The 16,318-nt window shown below is 41.1% G+C and overlaps 1 protein-coding gene across 1 annotated transcript in view; it reads right to left on the bottom strand.

The window, feature by feature from the left end:
• Nucleotides 1-16,318, bottom strand: part of CDH4 (cadherin 4) — a 929,395-nt gene that overhangs the window by 70,716 nt on the left and 842,361 nt on the right. The window contains exon 8 of the mRNA XM_039346507.1: nt 10,887-11,024. Within this exon, the coding sequence (XP_039202441.1) occupies nt 10,887-11,024 (138 nt within the window). The remainder of the gene's footprint in view (nt 1-10,886; nt 11,025-16,318) is intronic.

Raw genomic sequence — 16,318 nt, forward strand, 5'->3', positions numbered from 1 at the left:
AAGGTAAGTCAGATTTGCTTAATGACCGTATGATTTACTTAACAGCTGCATGGATTTGCTTAACAATGGTGGCAAAAAGATCACAAAATGGGGGCAAAACTCACTTAACAACTGATTTGCTTAGCAATGGAAATTTGGACCTCAATTGCAGTCATACTTCGAGAACTACCTTTCTCTCAGCATCTGATTTAAGCACAGCAGTTTCCTGCTGTCTTGAATTGGGCTTTCACGCTGAATAAACATGCAAATCCAAGAGAAAAATAGCCCCCTGAAACAAAAATCCCAGCCCCATTCATTTCATATCACATTCCCCACCTCCTGTAACCCTCCTCACTAACACAGGCAACAAAGATAAACAAGTGGTTTCTTTTTGCTCTGCACAAAATATTCCATCTGGAACGTCTGTGTGCCAAAGACGTGCTCTATCAAAGCTACAGTCCTTCCCCTAAAGTGACAAAACTGATGCAAACAAAGATGATTTTGGAGCCGGAGACGTGCTGTTATTTTGTACGGATGCTACAGAAATTACGAGGTGTTCTAAATGTTTTAATCAGCAACCATTCACCTGTAACTGGTCAGCGCTGGGGCAGCGTTGACCTCTATTAACAATGACAATGCAAGAAAATTAATCAAAGATAAAGGTTTGGGCCAAGATAGCTCAAAAAAAAAATCTGGGAATCATCCAAACACTTGTTTTCTTTCTTTTTTCTTAATCAGTACCATCTGTTTGAAAAGGATCAGATCCAGGCGAAGAATTCCTAAAGGCTGTCAATTTCTCTTGTAAGGTAGCATTTCTACACAGGGCTTTGTCTACTAGACGGTACATTTCAAGGAAAGATAAGACTTAGCGTAGGCCCTTTCCAAAAGACTGCCTCTGTCTCCCAACCAGGTGCTTGGAAAGAGAAGAGAACAGCCCTCAGTTGGCAGCACCTTCTAATTTCCCTTCAACCAACACTGGAAAAAGGAAGTTTAGATGCCTCCAATGACATGTTTTCAAGCTGTACTCAGCTGTTACACTGTCAATAGCAAACTCTGGAGCTGATGCAAGCCAATGTTTTGCTTATTTTTTTATCACACCACAGATTCCCAGCCTTTTTCTCACTACAGACTGATATATCAGGGTTGAATACCTTTTTTTTTTTGGTCAGGACTGTTTCTGGAGTGTCTTCTGGAATCGATGCCTCTTCAGAATTAAGATTCAAAGAGAAAGGGGGATCGTAGAACATAGATTAATAAGGTTGGAAAGGACCTTGGATTTCATTTCCTATTTCTTTTCTCCCTCCCTGCTCATGCCTATTCTGTTAGCAGGATGCATGACAGAGTGCCAAAATGGTGATTCCAGTTAAGGTGATTCCAGTTGCCTATTGGCCTTGAACGCTCCCTCTGTGATGTTAGGCCAGTTCTCCTCCTTCCTCAACAATTTACTCTAAATAGTCATTGTGGCAGAAGAAGACTAGAAAGACTGCTCTGTTTGTTATCTTGAGCTCCTGATGGAAAGATCTCATACAGAACCAGTGAAAGGGTGAATAAATGAATAAAGGAACAAAAAACTCTTCACCGAAGCAAGACAGAAGTCCATCAAGTCAACATTGGCTGTATTTGACCAAACACAATCAAATAGGTCAGTTCAGGAACTGCCATGTGGAAAACTAGGTTAGTTTTTACTTTGAGGTATGTGTTGTGCGCACATGCATTGTTGGGGGGGGGGGAAGATGGAATAGAACTGGAGGGCTTAGATGTCAACTAAAGTATATTTTGTTATTACACAAAGATTAATATAGTGAGTAATTGATGTTGCTAGTGCTCAATTGTCCTAGTTTATTTATTCTATGGACATGTGCATAAGTGTTTGCTTAATTATGAACTTACTGGACAATTGTAACAGTTTCTCAACTGAGCTTCCTTCCTTCCGTCCTTTCTCCCTCCCTCCCTCCCTCCCTTTTTGTTTAAGCATCAGGGAGCGTGAATCATTCAGCCTTTGAACATGACTATGTGGCTCTTCTCTTTGGTCCTTAACGTAATCCCTCTCTACAGCCTTCTGACAGCATGGGTATCCCTCTACCCCCAGATTCACTAAAGAAAGTCCAAATGGTGATTAAGCATAGCAGCAACTGGGAAGAAATGGTTGTCTGCACCCCGGGTTGCTTTTAAGCAGCTCTTTTCTTGCTTTGGCTCTAGCGCTCCGCAGGACTACCTCAAAGCAGTGCCAAAGGGCAAAATTTAAAGTGGCTTTTAATGGGGCCTCCTAAGGCTCAGAGAAGTCAAACAGGCAAGCATTTTTCTTTTTTACTTTGGGGGGAAAAAAAGGCCTTGATTGCCAGAGTTTTTATTCCCTCCCTCCTTCTTCAAGAATCTACCCTCTCTTCTAATCACACAAACACTTCAGCCTGACTGCATAATATTTTTTCTTCACGTGGGCTACTGGAAAAGAGAGAGGCGAGGAGGGAGAGAAAAGGAACGGGGAAAAAAGTTCTGCACAGTAGGCAGATTCAAGCTAACTTTTAATTAACATTTCAGACACAGAAGTCTGATCATGCAAATTTGTTGGCGTCGCCTCCCGGTTGCTTGATTGTTCTTGATTGAATATGATAAAAATAGACTTTATGTGAACCGTCGACGGGCATGGATATGCCCTTCTCTCCGAATAAACACTGGTTTGCCTCAAACGGGTGTCCACAGATGGCTAGTAACCATCTCCTAGGACAGGGGTAGGGATTGACTTATTCTCCAAAGCACCTGAGGAGTAATGGGTGGAAACCTGTTAATGAGAGAACCAACCTATAGAACTAAGGAGAAATTTCCTGACAGTAAGAACGATTGATCAGCGGAACAGCTTGCTTCCTGGAGTTGTGGGTGCTCCATCACTGGAGATTTTCAAGAAAAGATTTGACAACCATTTGACCAGGATGGTATGGGGTCTCCTGCTTGAGCAGGTGCTTGTAGGTAAGGTGACCAACCATCCTCCTTTAGGGAGGACAGTCCTCCTTTTGTGAGTTCTGTCCTCCGTCAAAAAGTGTCCTCTTACATGTCCTCCTTTTCGATATTTGAAGACTAATCTGCAGGGCTTTTTTTTTCTCACAGAACGCTCAGAACAGTGTTCTGGCACCTTTTTTGATGGTGTTTTTTTTCAACTTTTGCATGAGCTGTGCTATTCCCCCTATTGGCTTTCGAAAGCCAATAGGAATTGCTGCTGAGTGTGCCAAAACACCCGGCCGACAAACTTTGCACATGTAAGTTGTCTGCAGCGAAGGCGAATTGGCAGGAACTTTGCACCCCTTCCTGCTACCCAACTACACCATCTCCTAGTTAGTCCCGAAGATACCTGGAGGAGACTGGAGCAGCAACGCCATAGTAACTTTCTCTTGATCTTCGGCCCTGCTAGGGCGATAATGGCTGTGGGCGAGGCTGCTGCAGGTGGGGGTGTGAGGAGCGGCAGTGGCCGGCTGCCCCCCATGCTGTGGGAGCCGCGGGGCCTGCTCTACATGGGGCTATGCAGGGTGAGTAGTGGTGCTGGCGGGGAGGCTGCAGGCAGGGCGTGTCAGCGGGCTGCCCCCCCCGGGGCCAGAGCTGGTGCAGCTGGTGCTTTGGGAGGCACGGGGCCCGCTCTACACGGTGGGGCAGCTGCAGGCAGGGGCGCGGCATGTAAGCATAATTATAATATAAAATGTTATTGTTACAAATGTTTTTTATTATGCATTTATTATATTATAGTGTATTCTGTATTGTTGCAATGAATAAAATGTTTCTTTTATTTACAATATTTTTTCTTCAATTTATTTGTGTCCTCTTTCATTGTAAAAAAGTTGGTCACCTTATTGTAGGTCAAGTACTACCTGTATAGCACAGATCCTGACTCATTATTATTATTTTTATGTCTTTTACGTATAAGCAACATTTGATCATATTCCCCCCCCCCCAAAGTAAACTATCCCTAAGTAATGAAATCCAGCATTAGCTGTTTCTCATAAAAGAGGTAAGCTATAAACAAAGTTAAACATTTTCTTTTAAAGAAAATAATTGCGCAGACAGGATTTAATATGTTGCTCATTAGAAGTTGGTAGAAATGAATTCTGAGCTGGTTTAATTCTTTGAGCATCACAGATTGCAAGATATATATATATATATATATATATATATATATATATATATATATATATATGCACAGATTTATGTAATAAGATAATTAGTTCTTTATCTTTCTTATGCAGGCTAACTTTCTATTTGATAAACAGCTGTGGGGATATGACTAAACTTGCTGCTTCAGTCAGGCAATCATTTCTGTCAAAATTATCAGTCATGGGCAGAATCACTGCTCAGAGACTGTTCCTTAAATGGATTGTTCTCGATTGCAGAATTTCTGATTTAGCACTGTGGCCTTTATGAGGAGCTGTCCCTTCCTCCGATTAGGAAATATTTAAATTATTTCCCCAGATCTATTTATAATCGTACCCAAGACAATAATCTAGACCCAGAATCTGTGCTGATATTATATTTCCTCAGTGAAAAGAATATACGGATAGTCCAAAATTTCCACGGTTAAGCAAGACCCATTGTGAAGTGAGTTTTGCCTCATTTTATGACCTTTCTTGCCTCAGTTATTAAGTGAATCACTGCAGTTGTTCACTTAATAATACAGCTGTTAAGTGACTCTGGCTTCCTCACTGACTTTGCTCATCAGAATGTCGCAAAATGTGATCACATGGCCCAGGGACAGTGCAACCGTCATAAATACGAACCAGCTGATGAGCGTCCGAATTTTGATCATGTGACCACGGGGATGCTGCAATAGTTGTAAGAATGAAAAACAGTCACAAGTCACTTTTTTCCAGTGCTGTTGTAACTTCAAATGGTCACTAAATGAAAGGTTATACGTTGGGGTCCACCTGTATATAATCAAGTATATATGGGGAAATTAATCCATATACCATGGTACGTTCTTCCCAGTTAATGTCACCTTGGATGGGTCACAAATATCAAGATGACTGTATATTTGATTGGATGGTCCTTTTCTTAATTTATGCTGCATGCACAACACATGAAAAAATGAACAAGGCTTCTGTTATGTGGCTATAATTGCCATATTGACTTTTCTGACCCTCCAAGGATGCCTCTGGTCCTCCAATTTCCTTTGCTGTCATCCTCCTTTGAACTGAAGCATTAATTCCTGCTGTGGAACACACAGACTGTAGTAGCAGTGCATGGTTATGTCCTTTTGCAATACATTTTTATCCTAAAACTATTAAGTCTCCAACTACCTTTTGTGATTGACAGGTAATTTAAGAACACGATGAGAGACGCTTTCGGGTGCTTTAGTGCCAAACTTGAGTTCTTGATTTCTTTTCTTTCTGGCAGCACTCCAGATATAACAATGTCTTGCCATTGTTTGGGTGGCATCTTCTCTGGTGCAACTCAGGGGCACAAATATTTTAAATCACCATCTAGCTCTTGGCACAATAAACCAAGCTCAATTGCAACAATCGTTCTTTATAAGTTTTAGCCTCCAGTCCCCTAATCATCTTTGTTGCTCCTCTCTGCACTCTTTCTAGAGCAGTGGTTCTCAACCTTTTTAATGCCACGACCCCAACCGGTCGTAAGTCGAGGACTACCCAACCGGTTGTAAGTCGAGGACTACCCAACCGGTTGTAAGTCGAGGACTTTCCCTGCCCGGGAGCGCCACGCATGCGTGGTGCCGCCCCCTGCGCCGGCTGAGGCGTAGCTGGCAAGCGGCAGAGACGAAGCAGGCCGACCACTGGCTGGGCCACCAGCTAGCCCAGCCCAAGGGAGGTAAAGCACCCGTCGGGCCCCACGTGTGCCAGAAACCCTCCCTGCGCCTGCCGGCCTCCCACCTCCCACCCGTGGCCCTCTTTTACTTACATTTTTAGTAGTTGCTCAGTAGGGAGGGGTGGAAATTTCCAGACAGCTCGCCTTCGCTGCAGACAACTTGCAGCACCGTTTGCAGAATGGGACTTTTGACGGGCTCAGCAGAGCAGAGACAGCCTGGACAATTCCTATTGGCTTTTGAAAGCCAATAGAATTAGACTCTATTCAAGAGAGTCTATTCTATTGGCTTTCAAAAGCCAATAGAGTAAAAGGGAGTAGCACAGCTAAGGAAAAGGGGAAAAAATGGCGGACTGCGTTATTTGGCGACCCCCGTGAAATGGTCGTTCAACCCCAAATGGGGTCGTGACTCACAGGTTGAGAACCGTTGTTCTAGAGTCTCAGCATCTTTTTTTATATTATGGCAAACAAAACTGGATGCAATATTCCAAGTGTGATCATACCAAGGCTTCCCTCATTGCCTTTGTATGAAGCCAACTGGCAAGGTCAGAGTGTTGATCCATTAATTTGCAAGAAGAATTGACCAAGTCTAGCACTGTCCATTCTGGCACTCAAAATTACCTTTGCTTTTCTATTAATTTTGCATATTTATATCGTGAATGTTTTTTTTTTAATCATGAAAATCAAGCCAGCCTTCTCAGATGGTCTCCATCCTGGTTAGACCTATTGACCTGTTGAGCTTCTGCTTCAAAATTCCATTCTACAGCTGCTTGTCCAATGATAATATTTAGTTTCTAAAGGCTTCCTATGTTTTCCTTACGGTTTTAATACTTGCATTATTTGCTTCAAGAATAACAAAACAATACGAGCATAGAACTGCCAGTCTTGTGTGCTGGGACGCATTGATACATGACAGGAATTCATTATTTAGAAGATTATCTCTGCATTTTTAGTCCAGAGAAAAGTAAAAAGTTGAACGTATTAGCGCCTTACATGATAATATCCCATATTAGTCTAAAGACTTAAGCCATATTCTCTTCTCAGTGCAGGTAAGTTCTCTACCAACCCGGATAATTGTCTGTAGAACGTCTTGCAGAATCTAGTCCAAAGTCCTTCTCAGTGAAAGCATGTATACAGGTAGTCCTCAAAGTACAACAGTTAATTTAGTGAGTGTTCAAATTTATTACGGCACTGAAAAAAGGGACTTAGGATAGTTTTTCACACTTTACAACTGTTGCAGCATGGTCACATAATCAAAATTTGGATGCTCGGCAACTGACTCATATTTATGACGGCTGCAATGTCCCGGTGGTCATGTGATCACCTTTTGCAACCTTCTCACAAGCAAAATCAATGGGGAAGCCAGATTCACTTAATAATCGTGTTCCTAACTTAATAATTGCAGTTATTCACTTAATGACTGTGGCAAGAAAAGTGGTAAAATGGGAGAAGAATCACTTAACAAATGTTTCACTTATCAACAGATATTTTGGGCTCAATTGTCATATGTAGACGACTAGTTGTACCTACTGAATCTCTAGCAGATGACTGTCCATCCTTTGCTTGAAAATGTCCAACAGGACAGAATTCACATCCTTATAAGTGATTTTATTACTTAACTGCCCTTATAGGAAAGAAATTTTGTATGAACCTTCAACCAAAATCTTTAATTTTAAGGGGGTCCCTGTGGCAGCAAGGAACAGGGCCTGCCCTTTTCTCTGTGGTAGGTTTTCAGGTATTTGGAGAATGCTATTGTGTTCCATTGAATCGAGAAGCTGAAGTGCATCGTGTAATGTATTCCTAGGAAATTTATTTGGTGTCATTCTGATGGTGGAACCCAGTCTTCCGTTATCCCTTGCATGCAAAAATCAAGCATGGCTTGATCAGGCAAGATATTTTCTATGGAAAGTAAATAATTGAATTGAGAAAGACAGGGATCTTTAGGGGCTGGGACAATGGAATAAAGTGTCTCAAAATACCATAGACGAGACTTCAGATTTTCAATATTTGAAATAATTAGCTGTACATTTTACACTGAAAGCAGTAAAATTCATGTTAAAAATATTTCATTGTTTTCTGAGAGACAACCATTATTTAAATTCATACAGTCCTATGAGTAACACTAGCGTTTGTACATTTGATATAAATTGTCATTTTTAATTCTGTAGATCCATCCTTCCTTCCTTCCTTCCTTCCTTCCTTCCTTCCTTCCTTCCTTCCTTCCTTCCTCCCTCCCTCCCTTCCTTCCTTTCCTTCCTTCCTCCCTCTCTCCCTCCCTCCTTCCCTCCCTTCAAATATTAGCAAGAGTAAACTTTCCTTTTGTTTCACCGAAGAAGTAGATGGATTTCCACAGACCCTTGATAAACATTTTAACTTTTATATATTAGTGCGGTAGCTTTGACAAGAATGTACAAATGACAGTAAATATGAAAAAAATCACAACCACTAGATGTCACCACATTTCACTCAAATAAAAGTAGAAAGGAAACTCCTTTGATACTTGCTAACCTGTCATTTGAAACTGCTTGTCCTCTCACCTTCCAACTACTGCGTGCATTAGACTAGACACTCAAGGAAGTTCAGAGTCAGGAGAGGTGACACAAAAGAAAAGCTTTTACTCTCCATAGTAAGAGCCAGTGAGGTGACAGGGTTATTTAGAGCATTGAAGTACTACTTTTAGAAGGTATTGTGTGCACAACTTTGTTCCCATCATAGAACATTCTACCTGTTAGAATTCATTGTTGGAATATATTTCTATGCAACATTGACAGTAATATTCAACCAGTAGATGGCAGCATTTACAAGTTTGGATCTATGGTATATTCTCTTTTGTGCCAAGTAGAGTTTCCTGTTGAGGAAGTAATATAGTTGAGGAGTAAAACACATGGTGACTATACTCTTTGTTTGCTCTGTGGTGCTTTATATAAACAGAATTTCTAACACTGCCATTCTCTGGAGTGTTCTTTCTTCTCAGAAGGGAAAGTTCTTCCATAATTTCCAAAGGCCAATCTTCCTTCATGGTAGTTGTGGGAAGTTTTATATCAAAAAACAGCTAGTCGTCAAGTTACAACAGTTCATTTAGTGACCATTCAAAGTTACAAGGGCACTGAAAAAGTGACTCAGAAAGGATATTATTTTCGGAGGTATCAGAAGATAAAGGCTTCTCACATTTCAAATGTGCAGGTAATCCTCAACTTACAAGAGTCCATTTAGTGACAGTACAAGTGCACTGAAAAAAGTGACTTATGACCATTTTTCATACTTACAACCATTGCAGCATCCCCGTAGTCACGTGATCAAAATTCAGACACTTGGCAACTGACTCATATTTATGACAGTTGCAATGTTTTGGGATTGTGGGAGGTCAGCCCCCCCCCCCGAGAAGGAAATATTTTGGGGAATATTAAAAAAGACAGAATATTATAGTTCCCCAAAGGATCTTAAAGGCAGAAAAGCAGGCCCAGTTTTTCTTAACAGCCCCAAGCAGAAACTAGACAGAAGCCAGGTCTGTAGAAATGCAGCTTTGATAATCCCATTCAGAAGGTCTGAGGCCCCATTCATGAGCAAATACTGCCTGCAAAACCCATTTAAAACAAAATATTTTGAAATCCTTGCAGCAAAACTGACAGCTAACAACAGCAGAGTGATAGAATTAGAACCAGCAACCCCTCACCCAAGAAATCCAACACAGGAAGTAGCCATTAGCCACAGCCCCAGGAAAGCAGGACATGGCCTTTAAGACACAATAGGATTAACCCACCGACATCACAATACCAGAAGGGCACACTGAACCTCAGGTCAAAGTTCATGCCACAGGAACATCTTCAAACACAAAAGCCCAAGAAGGTATTCAAACCCACCACTCCCAGCTACATGTGGTCAGCTTTCCCAGACCCACATTTCTAGTCTGGCTCTGCTCTTCAATAAACTACAGCCTTCTTTCTAAAGCAGTCTCCATTTTATTTATTCCTGGCTTGGACTGGACTCTGATGAAGATTTTTCTTTCAACAGGATCATGTGATTAGACAAAGTCATTGGGGTAGCCAGATTCATTTAAGAACCATATTACTAATTTAACAACTGCAGCGATTCACTTAACAACTGTGGCAAGAAAGATCATAACATGGGGCAAAATTCACTTAACAACTGTCTCATTAAGCAACGGAAATTTTAGGCTCAGTTGTGGTAAATTCTATTATTATTCTACTACATCTAATGGGACCAAGAAGAAGGGCCTTCTATGTGGTAGCTCCTTCCCTGTAGAATATCATGCCTGCAAAGAAAAGATTGTCCCCCACTTTGATAATCTTTCCTGAGGCCCTAAAGACCTGGTTTTGCCAGCAGGCCTGGGAACCCCAGCATGATATGGAACCCCTCATGTGGTTTGTTCGATTGTTATCACCAGAGGGGTGGTGAGGTTTCACTGAGTTTTGTATTTGGAGTTTTACTTCTGTAAGCCATCCAAAGTCACCATGAGTGAGTTGGGTGGCTATATGAACAAATAAAGATTTTGTGTATTATAATTTCTGGAAATCTCCATGCCCTCTGTGCACCTTCGGGAGACAAGCTATTCAACTGGCTCACGTTTCGACGTGCATCTTGAAGTAAGCTGACTGAGCCACAACCGTAGATCATATTGGTTCTCCCAAATCTGTACAATACGAAGTAAAGCTTCCCTTGGCTAAAGCTGTTATGCTTTGCTTTGGCCTGGCGTTTTAATAACTTGCATTACCAAGCTTCAGCCATTTACACACATAGTGCAAAAGAGAAGATGTCTTCCGTGGAAACACCCTGAGAGGAAGAATCAACTCTTGTCACGGAGAAGCAAAGGCTGTGATATTTTTTAGCGCTATCCCTCTGCTGGCCCCTGCCCGCCATTTTTCATTGCCTCAGAACAAAGTGGAAGCCAGATAGCTGTGTTTGGTCATGAATCATTTTTTCACAGCCTCTCTCCATTTTTATTTGCTGAAAGCCTTCGTTACTCCATTATCTGTCAAGTGCTCCCTATCTGCCAAGCCAGCAAACAAGAGACAAGTCATATCAAATGTCCATGAATTACAAACACGTTGTGTGTCCATAGATCATTGCGCTGATGTATTGATACTTACGGTGCTGCTAGTGAATTCGGGTGGGTTGTCGTTCACATCTGTCACCATAATGATTGCCGTCGCTGTGTTCGAGAGACCGTAGTTAAGGTTTCCTTCCATATCGGTGGCCTGAACAATCACTGTGTATTGCTGAACTTTCTGGAAACAAAAGAGAAAAAAAAGAGACAAGAATGCATGATGCAAAATAGTATTTTATTCTTTCCCTTGCTAAGTGCAAATCTATCAAGAACTATTCCTACTGAAAAGAAAATTTCTTAAGAACAAGCTTTCTTTTGCAATGTCATTTCTTCCAAAGGGATACAAGTAATCCTTGACTTGCAACCATTCATTTAGCAACCATTCAAAGTTACAAATATACTGAGTTGTGAACCACACATAATTGCAGGAATTGGGTATGGTTAGTTTAGTGAAAAGGACTCAGGGTGACATGATAGCAGTGTTCCAATATTTGAGGGGCTGCCACAAGAAAGAGGGAGTCAAGCTATTCTCCAAAGCACCTGAAGGCAGGACAAGAAGCAACGGATGGAAACTAATCAAGAAAAGCAACCTAGAACTAAGGAACAATTTCCTGACAGTTAAAACAATTAATCAGTGGAACGGTTTGCCTCCAGAAATTGTGAATGCTCCAACACTGGAAGTTTTTAAGAATAGATTGGACAACTATTTGTTTGAAATGGTATAGGGTTTCCTTCTTGAGCCCCCTAGGGGGTTGGACTAGATGACCTCCAAGGTCCCTTCCAATTCTGTTATTCTGTTATAAGTTCAATTCACTTAATGCCCAAGTGATTCATTTAACTGCAGTGATCTGCTTAACAACTGTGGCAAAAGAGCTTATACAGCCATTATTTAAATTCATACTGCGTGTGTAACACTAGCGTTTGAACATTTGATATAAATTGTCGTTTTTAATTTTGAAGCTTCTTGGATGAAAAGCGAAACTTTATCAAGGAAAAAAAAACAAGTTGCCTTTTGAACAGCACTTTTGGGACAACAGTGACTTGGATGATGAGAATCTCCATAGACATTTAGTGGACTACCACTTAAGTATGAGTCAACAGAGTGCTGCAGCTGCCAACAGCTCCCCCCCCCAAAAAACAAAACCCCAATGCAACTCTAAGAGACATAGCATCAACGTCATGAGAAGTGATAGTACTGCTCTAGACCACTCTGGTTTGGTCGCCATAATACAAAAAAGGTGCTCAGGCCTTAGAAAGAGTGCAGAGAAGACCCAAAGGTGCTTTTTAAAGAGGCAACTGGACTTTCTTGTTTTTTGAAGACGTTTTGCTTCTCATCGAAGAAGCTCCTTCAGTTCTGACTGGATGGTGGGGAATGGAAGGATTTATACTCCTTGCAGACAGCTGGTCATTTGTATTCTTTTAGAGAACAGTTGGAGTTTATCTGTGTCTAAACCTCCAAGTGGGCTCAATGACTCTCTAAAAGAATGCAAATGACCAGCTGTCTGCAAGGAATATAAATCCTTCCATTCCCACCATGCACTCAGAGATGAAGAAGTTTCTTGGGTAAGAAACAAAAAATCTTCAAAGAAAAACAAGAAAGTCCAGTTGCCTCCTGAAAAAGCACCTTTGAGATATCCATGACCTGGACGATGGAAAATCTCCATAGACACAGTGCAGAGAAGAGTAAGAGAGATGATGAAGGGTCTGGAACAGTGTTTCTCAATCTTGACAATTTTAAGGCATGTGGACTTCAACTCCCAGAATTCTACAGCCAGCAATGCTGGCTGTGGAATTCTGGGAGTTGAAGTCCACGTGCCTTAAAATTGTCAAGGTTGAGAAACACTGGTCTGGAGGCTAAATCATATCATGAATGGCTAAAGAAACTAGGTATGTTTAGCCTAAAGAGGAGAAGGCTTAGGGGACACATGATAGCCCTCTTCCAATACTTGAAGGGCTCCCTCAGGGAAGAGAGAGGTCCATTTGTTCTCCCAAGCACTTGAGGGTAGGAGAAGAAGTAATGGTTGGAAGCTCATCAGCGGGAGATCCAACCTCAAAATAAGGAGGAATTTCCTGAAAGTGAGTATGATTAATCAATGGAACAATTTGCCTCCTGAAGTTGAGGGTGCTCCCTCACCGAAAGTTTTCAAGAAAAAAATGGTACAACCCTTTGCCTGGGATGGCATGAAAACTCTTGCCTTGGGCAGGGGGCTTGAAGACTTCAAGGACCCTTCCAACTCTATGATCCTATGATTCTAAGGCAATGACAAATCACTTTCCTACTGCTGTAAAGATCCATCTGTGAAAACAGCAGGAGTCAAGCTTGACTTGAGAGAGATTTTACTATTTTTTTTCTCCCCTTGGCATCAAAGAACTAAGAGATCAAGCATTTCTTCTCATTTACACTTGGCAGTTTTCTATTCCATTTTCTTTGCAGCATGACCCCTACAAAGCAGCCACCAGGTACAGAGGTCATCACTTAGATATTTATCACTTGGAACAACCTGGGACTATCAGGGCCGTTGACTGCTCTGGTCTTGCTGTCTTGCCTCCAGCGAGGGCATCGCAAAGGCAGCCGTCATCTCTTTGTCAAAAGTAACTTGGAAACCGGCAGATGCTGTTTTGCAAATTGCAATCTGAACCTCACATTCAGCTGCAAGGGAAGGTCATCCTAGGCTACAGAAATCTCTCACCAGAGGAAATGGCATTTAACATGGCAACACCTTAGAGCAGCATAGAATTCTTGCTAAAGGAAGCTGCTTAAAGATTGCTCCACCAAAACTGCAGACGGCCCCATTTAATGCCACACGAATTAGCCATGAACCAGAAATGTGTAAGAACCTATTGCTACTTATGAGCTAGGGGCCAGAGTTAAGAGAGTAACCAGTCTGGAATCCTTACATTGCTGCAAATGATCCAAGTAGATCAATGACAGGAGCAAAGGGTCAGAATCATATGTTAAGTTCCAGTTCAAAAGATTTATTGCTCAAGCGTACACAGGCAGTCCTCAACTTGTGACACAATTGAGCCCAACATTTCTGTTACTAAATGAGACATTTGTTAAGTGAGTTTTGCTCCCATATTACGACCTTTCTTGCCATTCTTGTTAAGTGAATCACGGCAGCTCTTAAATTAGTAACATGGTTATTAAGTAAATCTGGCTTCTCCATTAACTTTGCTTGTCAGAAGATTGCAAAAAGTGATCACATGACCCCAGAACTCTGCAGCCGTCATAAATATGAGTCAGTTGCCAAATGTGTGAATTTTGATCATGTGACCATGGGGATGCTGCAATGTTCATAAGTGTGAATAATTGTCATAAGTCACTTTTTTCAGTGCTGTTGTAACATTGAACGGTGCTGTTGTAACTTTGAACTTTGAAGGCAGGACAAGAAGCAACGGATGGAAACTAACCGAAGAGAGAAGCAACCTAGAACCAAGGAACAATTTCCTGACAGTTAGAACAATTAATCAGTGGAACAACTTGCCTGCAGAAGCTGTGAATGCTCCAACACTGGAAGTTTTTAAGAAGAGACTGGACAGCCATTATCTAAAATGGTATAGGGTTTCCTGCCTGAGCAGAGGGTTGGACTAGATGACCTCCAAGGTCCCTTCCAACTTTATTATTATTATTATTATTGTTGTTGTTAAGCAAACTGTTGTAGGTCAAGGGCTACCTGTATACAAGACTCTAGTCAATTAACAGTCAATACTAAATTGGTGCGAAACAAGAGTTAATGGAATTTGGGAGGCAGCTGGATCTTTGTGGCAATGTAACGATTCCAGACTGATTACTTTCTTAACTCCACCCCTGGTTCTGCCCCTTCTTATCCTACAATAATTGCCTAAATGAATTCTTTTCTTGCACCAATTAATTTCTTTCCAATTTTCCTTTTCATATGCCAGTTTCAGGCTTGGTGGTAATAGAAGATCTGCAGTTCCCTGTTTCAAAGCACGTATAATACATGCTAAGACAAAATCAGCTTAATTGTTGTACATCCATCCAAAAATGAGAAACTGAAAAAGTTTTGATGTCGAAAGGAATTGGGATGAAATTTGAGGCATGAAGGGTAAGTGTAGGGAAAAAAAGGTTGACTAGAGAAACAGTAATAAAAATAATATGAATTTGGGCAAAATCTGAAATGTAAAAGGAAAATAGATCCATTTCTGAAAGCTTGAGCATTGCATAATCCAATATTTAGTCTACTAAAAATAATTCCTGACAATGACTCAATAGTGTAATGAGATTGGAAGTATTTTATGGCTTTTACAGAAAGAGGTGATGATGTCAGACATGCAAATGGACCCCCTAAAACACCTACTTTGCAGAAACAATGTTTTTAAAATGTGGAGACCCTTGCTAATCCATATTTTCTGCAGCTCAGATAAGATGCCAGCAGCCAGGCCATCTCGAATAGTACATTAAAATTAGTCCTTGGTTTATTGTCATTTTAGCCAAGGGAGATAATATGAGGCCAAAATAAAATAAGAAATAAAGAACAAGCTACGTGTTTATTTAGAGTGTTAAACATACCCCTGAAAAGTCAGAGAATCCCCTAACTAGGAGAATTAAAAAATAAGAGGGGATTTAAAATATTAATCATCAAATGCTATTTGATAGGAAAGTGTAAAGCTTGGATTCCTAATACGCAGCAGTTTTTAAATAAACCATTTCAGTTATTTCTAATTAAATCACCACTGAGGCATGTCCCATTGTCCCAGTATATGAGAAAAGTATGCTACAGGCCCCCTCCAATCTTTTCATGCTTTAAACTGATGATTGAGTCATTCAGAAAAATTACCATTTCAATGTTTCTTTGTGATTTGTCACAGCAGTCTCCTGGGAAGCAGAAGTCCTCGCTTCTTCTGCTGCCCTGTGCTCCTAGTAGCTGCACCGTGAGTTACTTAGGAGTGACTTTCTTTTGAAGAGAACAAGCTTAAGCTCTGACCGAACACATGCAGATTCCAGGAACTACATTCTGCTGATATTCTGCTGATATTCCATGGAATTTATAGACTTAATTTTGTTCACCTTTTCAAATCCATGCATCAAAAAAAAAAAGCCATTCATTGATTTGTTCTCTGTTTATGTATTAGTAACTAGTGGCTTGTCCTGTTCTATCCTAGTGTTGATGGAAGTGCTCTTGGTGGCTCCTTGATAAGGCTTTTACTGGTTAGCTTGGTAGTTCCTTAATTGGGGGTTGTTTACTGCTTGGTTGTTGGTCTAGTTGGCAACCTTGGCTCTTTTATGACTCATGGACTTCAATTCCCAGAATTCCTGCTGGCTCAGGAATTCTGAAAGTTGAAATCCACGAGTCATAAAAGAGCCAAGGTTGCCTACCCCTGGTCTAGTACAAATCTTGATATACTGTATATAAACAGAGAGCAAACCCACTCTCTTTTAGCACTAATGATGTTACCAAGTTGGGTAATCAAACAGTCAACTCAGAGAGCAAAAGAAAACAGTCAACTCAGAGA

Source organism: Crotalus tigris, unplaced genomic scaffold, assembly GCF_016545835.1.
Source record: "Crotalus tigris isolate CLP2741 ecotype Arizona unplaced genomic scaffold, ASM1654583v1 scf7180000017999.2816498, whole genome shotgun sequence".
Lineage (NCBI taxonomy): Eukaryota > Metazoa > Chordata > Lepidosauria > Squamata > Viperidae > Crotalus > Crotalus tigris.